Source organism: Mesoplodon bidens, assembly GCF_964165515.1.
Source record: "Mesoplodon bidens genome assembly, chromosome: 10".
Lineage (NCBI taxonomy): Eukaryota > Metazoa > Chordata > Mammalia > Artiodactyla > Ziphiidae > Mesoplodon > Mesoplodon bidens.
The window spans coordinates 5,146,574-5,158,745 of record NC_138172.1 but is presented as its reverse complement, the minus strand read 5'-3'; the positions used below and the strand labels follow the sequence as shown (position 1 = coordinate 5,158,745).

The 12,172-nt window shown below is 54.6% G+C and overlaps 1 protein-coding gene across 5 annotated transcripts in view; it reads left to right on the top strand.

Moving 5' to 3' along the window:
• The window catches only part of CAND2 (cullin associated and neddylation dissociated 2 (putative)), a 30,468-nt gene that overhangs the window by 3,230 nt on the left and 15,066 nt on the right, over positions 1-12,172 (top strand). For 3 of the 5 annotated variants that reach the window (XM_081247067.1, XM_081247065.1, XM_081247068.1), the window contains 7 exons: positions 2,137-2,280; positions 5,265-5,419; positions 6,130-6,253; positions 7,967-8,232; positions 9,500-9,605; positions 9,787-9,929; positions 11,816-12,108. In XM_081247067.1, the coding sequence (XP_081103193.1) occupies positions 2,137-2,280; positions 5,265-5,419; positions 6,130-6,253; positions 7,967-8,232; positions 9,500-9,605; positions 9,787-9,929; positions 11,816-12,108 (1,231 nt within the window). Of the gene's footprint in view, positions 1-1,132; positions 1,249-2,136; positions 2,281-5,264; positions 5,420-6,129; positions 6,254-7,966; positions 8,233-9,499; positions 9,606-9,786; positions 9,930-11,815; positions 12,109-12,172 lie in introns of all 5 variants that reach the window. The other 2 variants (XM_081247069.1, XM_081247066.1) reach the window with 1 other exon arrangement.

Here is a 12,172-nt window from a genome sequence, read left to right as displayed (position 1 = left end):
TGACCAAGCTTGCAGTGCAGTGTGAGAGATGCTATCATGGAGGGATGCAGAGTATATGAGAGGGTCCTATGCAGGGGGACCAAGTGTGTTTGGAGATTGTGGGTGGAGGATAGGGCAGGGTGATGAGAGGCGTCTTCCCTGAGACTAGGACATTTGAGCTGGGCCCTTGACAGGTGAATGGGAGTTCAGTAGGTGGAGAAGAAAGAGAGAGACAGGAGGCCCATCTTGGGCAAAGGAGTACATCCCTTGGGTTGCCAGGCTGAGCTGGGTCTCCATGGACTGCAGCAGAAACTCAGCTTCAGGGCCCTGCCTGCCTTCTCTGAACATCCCTTCAGCTGGACAGACTTAGGAGTGCATGTGGCTACCCCTGGCCTTGTCCTGGCTCAGATCCAAACCTCATCCTTCATCTTACTTTGGCTGCTTGTCCTGAGGTGGCCAGGCCCGCAGGTGGGCATGGTCAGCCCTGCCACCCGCTCCTTGCCTCCAACCCAGCCTCCTTTCTTCTCTCAGGCTTGAGGCTTATCCCAGCTGTTAAAAATAAACAGCTATGACACCGACAAGTGCCCTCCTGCCTAAGGGGCCCTAGGGGCCACTGTGACATCCAGCAGCAGGTCTGAGCCTGCAAGGATGAGGCTGGAATCCCACTGTGACCGATTTTGCCATAGCAGGCTTGGTGGGGTGGGGGGAGCGGGTTCTTGGTTGACTCGCTCAAGCTAGAAAGCAAGGCTGGTGTGAAGAGGCCTGGTTGGGGAGCAAAAGCTGGACGCTTTCTTTGGGGCCACCACTCTCTGATGCGGACTTCACAGCATCTCTCCTCTCTGCTGTCAGGTGCCTGCAGGAGCCAATAAACGGGTGCAGTGGGCCTGGGGAGAACCTGCTGACCTGGGGGGTGTGCATCTACCTACAGAGGGCAGCCGCCACTGCCTCGAGCCAGTTATAGTCACCAGAGACTGTTGGCCCAGCTGTATTAAAATATTCTGTTTTCAAGAGAATCTGGAAATCAGTACTTTTATGTCAACTCTTCTAATTTTTAAATGTCAATAAATAATTCAAATTTTCGAAAAACATTTGCCAGGTGGACACAGCCGAGGGCGGCCAGTTTAAGACGGCTCTCCCCTCCTGATCTTGGCAGGAATGGTGCTCCATGTTGCTACAGCAGCCCCAGCTCTCCGTGACCTTCCAGCTCAGACTCCACTGCAGTTTCAAATGCCGGGGACAGGGCATCCGGCCACACGGATCTGCCCAGCTGTGAGTGGGTGGTCCTTGACACTGATGCCCACCCTGGGTCTGCGAGCTGTGGCTGGGGACTGCTCAGCCATTGCCATCTATGTCTAAGATATGCCTGTTGCCCGTCAACCTGGCCTGGGGCGTTAGTTCTCAGAGTGTGGTCCCCGCCCCTCAGCCTCATCCGGGAACTTGTTAGAAATGCATAATTTGGGGCCCCAGCTCAGACTTTCTGATTCAGAAACCCTGGGGCCCAGCAGCATTTAGCAGGCCCTGCAGGTGATTCTGATGCTGGCTACGGTTTGAGACCCAAACCCGCTGGTGTGAGGGCAGGGCTGAGTGATTCTTTGAGGTGGGGTGGGCTGGGCGGGGCTAGTCCCCCTCTACCTGTCAGGTAGAGAGGCTTCCTGCTGATACCTGACTTGGTTGCAAGGTTTGTGTTCGACCTAGCCCGAATGAGACGCGAATGACGTGACATTATAATCATGGAGGGACACTTACTGAGTGCCCACTGTATACTAAGCACACCCCATACATTGTCTTCTTTTATCTTCCATACAGCCCCACAAGGCAGGTACCGTTCTCATCCCCACTTTTCAGACAGGTTAAATAAGGCTCAGAGAGGTGAAGTTCACATTTGCATAAATGGCAGAATCAGGAGCCATGCGCTTTGGAGGTCCTAAGCCTTTAGCTGGGATGCTGTGTCTGAGTCTGCCACCTTGGGCCAGTCGGTATCTCACACACGCGTCGCCTTATGGTAGCCCAACTGTGCCCACGGCCCAGATAATCTATTGCCCTTGACTGCCCCTGACCCTTTGTATCAAGGTCTGCTTCTGGGGAACTCTGAGGTATTGCCCAAATCAGCGGGGCCCAGGAGCTGCTCGGCAATCCTCCTCCATCCTCCCTGCCCAGGTTCATGGCCACCAGTGACCTGATGTCAGAGCTGCAGAAGGACTCCATCCAGCTGGATGAGGACAGCGAGCGCAAGGTGGTAAAGATGCTTCTCAGGCTTCTGGAGGACAAGAACGGGGAGGTGCAGAACCTGGCGGTCAAGTGGTGAGTGTCGACCCTGGTGGTGATGCGAGGGTCCCTGACCCTTTGCGGTACAGCCTCTGAGAGAAGAATTGCTGAGCAGCTCTTGGAGCCCCAGTGGAGCTGGACAGTGACTTGGTCTAGGCTCCCCCAGAAGTACACCCCGTGGCGAGGATTCAAGTGTAAGTTTACTAGGAAAGAGATCCCAGGAAACTAGGTAGGGGGGAAGAGAAGTGAGGTAGGGAAGGAAGAAAAGCAGTAAAGCATCAAGCAAGTTTCTCCTGTGGGTGAGTGGAGCTTACCCCTGCTGGGGATCCCTGGCACACAATGTAGGACACGCACCTTGGAGTGTTCCCACCTGCCAGCTTTCCTTGGTTGAGGGCTGCTCCTGGGGTAGGTGGAGGGTTATGCATTCCTTGGCATCTCCAACCAGGGACAGCCCTCAGGCACAGATGCAGGTGCTGGCAGCTGGAAGGTCAGGCTGGCGTGCACAGGAGTGGTGGGGGTGAAAGAACGCGGCGGGGGTGGGTGCGTTTGCCGTAGGCATCATGAGGTGTGGTTCTGAGACCTTTGCCAGTTACCCCCAGAGCTGAAAAAGCAAGATGGGGTATGTGCAGGGCATGTGTGTGTGTGGCGGGGTAAGCAGGGGACTGAGGAATGGCGGAGGTCAACAGAATTGGGGCACTGCCTCTCAAACAGTACTCTGCGGGCTGGATCCAGGTGTTCTGGGTGGGTAGTGAATTTCAACTTGATCCCAAGCGCAGAGGAATTCAGTAAAGAGTTTCATGCAGGAACAAGACGTGCTCAGGTTTGTGGTCTGGGACCATCCCTCTAACGGTGGAATTGAGATCAGGTGGACTGGTTTCCTACTAGCAGAAGCAATAACCCCTTTTTATATAACACGTAGTCTGAAATACTCTTTTCTTATCACGAAATGAAATTCATGCATAATAGAACCTGCCTTTACACATGATTACAAAACAGTTTATATAATGCCTTAAACCGGAGCATAAAGGAGAAATAGGAGGAACGTTGTTGATGGTAAAATAGTATGTGTTTCACCGTGTAAATACTCAGGCACGTTGACGGTAGACGTGTAATGAAGTCGTGAGAAGCCTGCACCTGAGGTAGGCTCGCCGAGGCAGGAAGCAGGTGGAGACAGGTGGGAAGCTGGGGACTCAGCACAGGCGGCATTGTTCTTACGAGATTTTCTGAAATGGTGACCATGTCCTGGTAAAGTTTCCCAGGAAAATAAAGTACAGTCTTCCTTCGAGTTACCTGATAACTACATTTTTGGAAATTTTAGAGTATATTAAAATATTAATATTTTAATATATTAAAATAGTGCAGAAAAGTACTTTGTGTTTATATGTAAAATGAAATTAGGTTTTGGACTCAGATAATTATAGAAAGGCTTTTTACCTGTATGAATGCCCAGTGGGATGTTAGAAACTCCAGCAGGACATGGAACATGGTTTTGCAATATTGTCTTTCTATCATCCCCGACCTCCCCTTGTCCCCTCAATAAAAGCCAGAAGTGCCATCTCATTAGTTATGATGAGCATAACTAATAGAAGGCCCCCCCAGTAAATATCCAAAACGCCCCTCAGGGCAGAATCACCCCTACTGAGAACCAGCGCTATAAAAGGTAGAGTGGAAAGACCTGTGATTACTTAGAGAAAGAAGTCAAGAGTTTGCAAAGTGGTGTGCACTGCGGCCACCTGGGACCCTTGTTTAAACTGTGTGCTCCCCACCCGGGGATTCTAATTCAGGAGGGGGCTGGGGCAGGCAGATGAGGATGTAGCACCCGGGAATCTGCATTCTAATGTGCACTGTCATCTGAGAACCACTCTTTTAGGTCAGAGGTTCTCAGCCTTGACTGCATGTTAGAATCACCTGGGGAATTTTAAAAACTCCCCAGCTCCAGGTCACACCTGAAACCAATTAACCGAGACACTCTGGGGCTGGCACCTGGGTAACAATTTCTTAAAAGGCCCCAGGTGATGGCAATGTGCAGTTAAGGCTGAGAAGCAGTGTGTCTGGTACAGTTTTTAAACTTTCACGTGCATTCGAATCACCTGGGGGTTTTGTTGAGGCACAGTCTCTAGTTCCGTAGCTCTCGGGTAGGACCTGAGCTGCTGCATCTCTGCATCTCCAGGTAGTGCTGATGATGCTGACCTGTGACCACACTTGGAGAAGCAAGCCCCTAAGGCAGAAGTTATCAAAGTGTGGTCCCTGGACCATCAGCATCTACTGCGAACTTGCCAGAAATGTAAATTCTCAAGCCCCACCTAGACCCCTTAAGTCTGAAAATCTGGGGTGGGGCCCAACAATCTGTGTTGTGTGTGTGTGTGTGTTTTTTTTTTGTTTGTTTTTTTGGTTGCGTTGGGTCTTCGTTGCTTCATGCGGGCTTTTTTTCTAGCTGTGGCGAGCAGGGGCTACTCTTCGTTTACGGCGCGTGGGCTTCTCATTGCAGTAGCTTCTCTTGTTGTGGAGCACGGGCTCAGTAGTTGTGGCTCGCAGGCTCTAGAGCGCAGGCTTGATAGTTGTGGCGCACGGGCTTAGTTGCTCCGCGGCGTGTGGGATCTTCCCGGACCAGGGCTCGAACCGTGTCCCCTGCATTGGCAGGTGGATTCTTAACCACTGTGCCACGAGGGAAGTCCCACAGTCTGTGTTTTAACAAGTCCTTTAGGGGATTCTGATACACGCGCAAGTTTGAGAACCCTACTCTTGGGCATTCCTTGGTTTCCAGCTGAGGTTACTGGGTTCCATGGTTTGGCCATATACTGAGATGTAAAACCCAAGAGGAGATGCAGGTTTGGGAGGTGCCAGGAGTGATGTTGGCATACCCAGAGGGTACCTCTCTTTCTGGCAAAATAGGAAGTCCCCTGTTGATCTGGGGCCTTTTCCTCAGCACATGTGGCCCCACAGACGTGAGGGGATATAAGGGGCCGCCCGACTCGGGCTGAGCCTTGGCTTTTGGACCTCCTCCTTCCCTCCATACTCAGCTTGGGTCCTCTGGTGGGCAAAGTGAAGGAGTACCAGGTGGAGACCATCGTGGATGCCCTCTGTGCCAACATGCGGTCAGACAAGGAGCAACTCCGAGACATCGCTGGCATCGGCCTCAAGACCGTCCTGTCGGAGCTCCCCCCTGCAGCCACAGGTACTCAGGTCTTAGGGACTCGGTGCTATTGCTATTTGTCCTAGTTTATGACTGAAGAACCTGAGGCTCAGCGAGGTGAAAGGACTTACCCAAGGTCAGCCAGCTAATAAGTGGCAGAGAATTCAGACCCAGATCTGTTAAACTTCATGGCTCTGTTTCAGGGATGCTTTTAGCTGCAAGTAACAAAGTCTAATTAATGGCAGCTTGATGAAGTAGGGGGTTGCTTTTCTCACATAACTCTGAAGGGATCAGCCACTCCGTTTTTACAGCCATTCACTCAGAAGCTCAATTAGGACAGAGCTGAAGTCTCTGCCCATGTCTCTTGCCCTTTATAAGAAAAGCACATGTTTCCCCAGAAGACTTTGACCTGTATCTCACTGGCCAGAACATGGTCACCTGGCCCCTCCAAGCAGCAAAGGAGTCTAGGAAAGAAGTGCTTAACTTTTCCCACCTCCCCATTGGAAGGCAGAGGGCAAAGGGGTCAGGTGTGGGGTGAGCCAGCCAGCAGGTCCGCCCTTGGTTCTTTAGCTCCCCAGCTGTCTCCTTTAGTTTGGTGTGACTCTGCGTCAAACCTTGGACCACACCAGCCCTGGCTTCCCTGGTCAGTAGGATTTGGGGGATGTGGGCTCAGGAACACAACCAGAGCAAAGGCTGACCACAGGTGGAGGCCAGCCCTGGGCCTCACCGCACCTACGTTGTGCTCTGTGCAGGCTCCGGCCTGGCCACCAGTGTGTGCCGGAAGATCACAGGCCAGCTCACCAGTGCCATCGCCCAGCAGGAGGACGTGGCTGTGCAGCTGGAAGCCCTGGACATCCTCTCTGACATGCTGAGCAGGTGCGGGAGGCCACCCTGGGCACGGAGGACAGGGGGGCAGGGAGGGTCTCAAATTCACAGAGCCAGAGCTTACTGTACACCAGGCCCTGTGCTAGGGCTCTTTAATCGTACCAGCAGTGTCCCAGGAGAACTCGCTTGTCACCATTTTATGGGCTCTGAGAGGTGATGTGGCCTGTTTGCAGTCACAGTGAGTAAATGGCAGAACCTAGGAGTTGAATTCAGGTCTCTCCATAGCTGGAGCCCATGTGTGTTCATCCTCTCCCTCGGCCCTTCTTTCTCTTTTTTTTCTTCTCTTGGATTAGTATAGCTGGGCCTTTGTTTTACATTGCACTACACATTTTTAAAGTATTCATTCATTCAGCCTCTCAAGATTTGATCACCTACTGGAAAAATGTCAGGTGCCGGACTAGTTCTGGGAATATGGAGTTGGCTGGGTCTTGGCGGCCCCTAAGGAAAAGCTCACAGACACATAAATCTGTGAATAGAGTAAGAACAACAATACAGCTAAGAGCAGGGCCCATAGGAGCTCAGAGGAGGAGCCCTTAACCTAGCTGGGGGGTGGGGAACCTTCCTAGAGAGGGTCCAGCCAGCTGAGCCTTCAAGGGTGGGCAGGACTTGGCCAAGCGTGGATGAGCATAAGGGGGACATTGGATGGGGGACCTGCCTTCGGCCCAGAGGGCAAAGACCAGAGAGACATGAGGTCCTGGGGGTTGTGCAAGGCAGTCGTGGGGTGTCATGAGGAGGGGCTGATGTGGCGAGATGAGGGCTGGGAGGGTGGGGCAGTTGACTAAAGATTCTACTGAAAGTGTGAGGGGCTCACGGAGGGGTTCTCGGCAGGCATGAGGAATGCCCTGGGTGTATTTGTGTGTTTTAGACCGCTCTTTCTATGTGCAGAGTGCACGGAAGATGGGAGGGGGTTGAATGGGCAGGGAGACTGCTTAGAAGGCTTCTGCAGGCAGGTGAATTCAGGTTGTATTTAGGAGGTGGACTCCACAGCGCTTGGAGTGGATGAGAGGCAAAGACTCAAGGCTGACACCCAGGGGTCTGGCTTTCCTAGCTGTGGGCACAGACACAGGGCCACTGGCTGTGTAGGTGCGCTCCAGGAGCAGTGTCGGGGCGGGGGGGTGGCGTGATGGTTTCCGTTTGGAACATGTTGAATTTGAGGTGCCTGGGAGGTACCCACTCAACCAAAAACTCCATAGGGCAGGACTGAGGGCCAGAGTCCGTCTTGCTCTCCCAAGTTTCCAGCCCAGGCCCTGTCACATAGTAGGTGAACACATAAATAAATGAAACCCAGGAGAGAGGTCTGGTCTGGACAGAGAGATATGGGAGGGTGAGGTCAATGTGTTGGTGTGGAGTGAGAGAAGAAGAGGTTTCAGGACACACATGGGACAGGAAAAGCACAGGCCTGGTTTGAAGGTGGGATAGAAGCTGCTGCAGGGGCTGCGTTCTATCTGTGCAGAAACCATTCTCTGGTGTTCCCTCTTGCCTTGAGCCTGGAGCTCAGCTTATCTAAAGGGCACTGGGGAGCCACTGAAGGAGTTAGGCAGAGGCACACTTCCGATCACTCTGGCCTCAGTGATGGGGAGAGAGGGCCCTTGGGTTGTCATAATGGGGGAGGCGGCCAGGAGCCCATGGGGAAAGGGGAAGTGCCTGGCCCAGGCTGCCCGCCGGGTGGGCCTCGCACGACACACCTTCCTTCCGGCGCTCCAGGCTGGGCGCCCCACTGGGCGCCTTCCACGCCAGCCTCCTGCACTGTCTGCTGCCGCAGCTGAGCAGTCCGCGCCTGGCCGTGCGCAAGCGGGCCGTTGGGGCGCTCGGCCACCTGGCGGCCGCCTGCAGCACCGACCTCTTTGTCGAGCTTGCGGACCACCTGCTGGACCGGCTGCCCGGCCCACGCGCGCCCGCCAGCCCCGCGGCGATCCGCACCCTGATCCAGTGCCTGGGCAGCGTTGGCCGCCAGGCAGGCCACCGCCTCGGTAAGGGGGCGGGGCCCCACGGGGAGGGGTCGGGGCCGACTACAGGGATCCCGGGAGAGGGGCGGGACCTGGGCTGAGGGGGTGGGGCCCGGGTGAGCCACCTTTTCGGGTAGGGGGCGTGGTTGAGGTGGGGAGGGGCGGGGGCGGTGCTGAAGCTCCTGAAGAGGAAGAGTGGGCTCGAGAGGCAGCCAGGTGGGCCCGGAGCTCAGCCTGCTTCTGAGCCCTACCCAGAGGCTCTCGAGGGTAATTATAAGTCATGCCTCCAAAGGGATGATGTATGTACAGTAAACTGCACCACTTAAAGTGTACAATTCAGTGTGTTTTGACCTTTTCGCGCACTTGTGAAACTACCACCGCAATCAAGATGCAGAACATTTCCATCGCCCCCAGAAGTTTCCTTGTGCCTCTTTGCAGTCCATCCACCCTCTGCCCCACCCTAGGCAACCACTGACCTGCTTTCTGTCACCAGAGATGAGTTTTGTAGAAGTGGAATCCTGCAATCAGTTTTGAATTTATTCTCAAACACCTTGGAGTTAGTTCGGGCTAGAACAGGGCAGTGTAGTAGAGTGGCCACGGTCTGCCCTCCCTCCCCTCTGGCTCTCTCACTGCAGGGGACCTTAAAAGCACACATGGAGGCCCCAGCCTTCAGTCCATACTCTGTCCACATCCCCCCAGACAGCAGCCACCCTCGGGAGCATGGACCTGGGCAAGAGAACTGCACAGGATGGGACAGGGTTCAGGGTGGGGAAGGATACGGCTGGAGAAGAGCTAGGGTAGAATCCATATAAAGCCCGGGGGGCAGTGGGGGGGGCCCTCTTGCCTGGTTTGTAAGGGCAGTGCCTGCCTCCCCACTTTCCTTGCCCAGGTCTACAACCTAGTGCAGGAAATAAGGCAAGAACATGAGTAATAGTTTCAACAACAGATGCTACTTATTGAGTGCCTGCTTCGTGCCAGGACCTGGGTGGAGATGTTTATCTGAATCTTATAGTTAATCTTGACAAATTCTCTGGCTGGTAGGCATTGTTATCCCTACCGTGAAGATGAGTGGTCTGAGGTTAAAGAACGTTGCGATGTGCCCAAGGTCCCATAGCTTATAGGGCGCTGAGTCAGGGCTAGAACCCACATCTGCTTGACTCTGAAGCCTCTGAGTAACTTTGCAGTGGCCAGGGCTGCAGGTGCAGGCACAGGCTGAATGCTGTGGGCTGGGGGAGCCCCGGAGATGGTCTGGCCTCCTCACCTTGCGTCACTGACCCACCTGGCCCTGCAGGGGCCCATCTGGACCGACTGGTGCCCCTGGTGGAGGAGTTCTGCAACCTGGATGATGATGAGCTTCGGGAGTCCTGCCTCCAGGCCTTTGAGGCCTTCCTGAGGAAGTAGGTGTAACAGGGGTGCTGGAAAACGGGGGCCCCGGGGTTTCTTTGAGAAGTTGGTGGGGATGGCGTGGGGCCAGGATGCTGGCCTCAAAGCAGTCAGGTCTCAGGACTCACCACTGGGCCCCATCCGCAACCCCGTCCTGCCTGGGTCCAGCAGAGCCTCCCGCATCCCACCCCACAGGTGCCCCAAGGAGATGGGCCCCCATGTGCCCAGCGTGACCAGCCTCTGCCTCCAGTACATAAAGCACGACCCCAACTATAACTACGACAGTGACGGGGAAGAGGAGCAGATGGAGACGGAGGACAGTGAGTTCAGTGAGCAGGGTGAGTGGCCAACTTGTCCTTGGGCTGGTGGGTGGAAATGGGTGCAGCCTTCCCGGGAATCCCCCAGCCAAAGACAGGGGCCACATTTGGTGGCCCCATCCTGATCTCAGCTCTTCCTCAGGCCCCAGCCCTGCCCTTGGAAATCTGGATCCTCTGTGGTGCACACACACTCTGATTGCAGAGATCACAAGACAGTAGTAATTGCTGTTGTTTATTGAGCATCTCCTCATGTCCTCTGTGCTATTTTTTTTTACTATTTATTTGTTTATTTTTGGCTGTGTCAGGTCTTAGTTGTGACACACGGGATCTTTCGTTGTGGCGTGCGGGCTTCTCTCTAGTTGTAGCGCACGGGCGGGCTTTTCTCTAGTTGTGGCACGCGGGCTTAGTTGCCCTACGGCATGTGAGATCTTAGTTCCCCGACCAGGGATCGAATCCACGTCCCCCGCTTTGGAAGGTGGATTCTTAACCACTGTACTAGCAGGGAAGTCCCGTAAGTACTCTCTTATTTCATGTTCCTTATAATGACCCTAAGAAACCAGGTATTTATTATCATCCCCATATTTCAGACAAGGAGACTGAGACTTAATGAGGAGAGATTTGCCTGACATAACACAGCTAGGAAGTGGCGTAGCTGGGACTTGGAGCCATGTTTGCCAGACTCACCCACCTCATGCTGCCATCTCTGTACCCTTTTAGTTACGGCTTCCAAGAACCATTGCTTTAACCCAGCAGAGTGAAGCTCTAGTGGTGGAATGATTGGCACTGACAGGGCGAGATACCTGGATGGGGGATGGACTCGATGGCTGCTTTCCTTCTGTGCCTGTGGGCCTGTCTGTCACTCAGAGGGAAGGCCCTGGGCCCTGGAGGCATTGATGGAGGTGAAGGCCTTAGGTCCTGATGGGTACTCAGAGCGAGATGCGGTGGTAGGAGATGAGATCAGACAAACATTTTGGGCTCAAATGCCCGGCCAAGGAGATTGGGCATTTTCTTGTTAGTAACAGGGAGCTCTGGATGTTTCTTCACGGGTGACATAGGGTGGAGATAACAAACAAGGGTCCATCAGAGGGGACACATCTGCTAAGCTGACAAGACACATCTGGGGGACCATCCATCTGGCCCACTATGGCTTGTCCAGATGCAGTGCTCTGAGAGTCTGAGTTCTCTGCAGAGCAGTGTGGGTAGGAACATGCTGGCCTTTGAGCCTGTGCCTGGGGGTGTCCCTAGGGAGGACCATCCCCCTCTGAGCCTCATGTGTGTCTCCCCAGGTGTATGAGTTGGCTTTGTGGGCCTCATTCATCTCTGCTGTTTCTAGCTGTGTGTCCTCAGGAGCGTCTTCATCCTCTCTGAGCCTTATATGTATCATCTGTAAAAGGGGGCTCAAGACATCTTCATTCTTGAGGCATGGTGAAGACTTGAGCTCTGACCTCTTGGGGGAGCTTGGAGAGTGGAGAGCCGCACAAACACAGCTTTTCCTTACTGTTAGTCCTGCTTGGAAGCCGGAATCAGGACCCTGTCTGGGGCAGGGGAGCTATCACCTTTCCCTTCTGAAATCCCAGTAAATGAAACATCACGCAGCCAGTCCTGAAACCAAAGGATGAGTCTTGTGCCCCAAATGGATTCCCTAAATCCTCACTGGAAGCTTGCGAGTCAGTTTTTCCCTGGTGTAGTCAAAACAACCAAGAGTCTGGAGGCAGCGGGAGGACCCTGGCGTACCTCCAGCTGGTTCCCTGCTTGACGCCACCCCTAGCACACAGCAGGTGTTCATTAACCGGTAGTGACCATGGAAAGGTGAGGCCCCGGCGGAGCCGTCCTCACTGCCCCCTCAGTCCTGGGAGACCGCCCTGGGTGGTGCGCAGGGCTCCATGGGTGTCTGGTTCCCGCCCCAGAGAGCGAGGACGAGTACAGCGACGATGATGACATGAGCTGGAAGGTGCGCCGGGCAGCGGCCAAGTGCCTGGCGGCCCTGATCAGCTCTCGGCCCGACCAGCTGCCCAACTTCCACTGCACCCTGGCGCCCGTGCTCATCCGCCGCTTCAGGGAACGCGAGGAGAACGTCAGGGCCGACGTGTTCGGGGCTTACATCGTGCTGCTGCGGCAGACGCGGCCCCCGAAGGGATGGCTGCAGGCCGTGGAGGAGCCCACCCAGTCGGGCAGCAACCTCCAGATGCTGCGAGGACAGGTGTGCCTGCCTGCCCCTCCCCCTGCCCCTCCCTCCTGCTCACAACCCTTCCCTCCTCCATCTC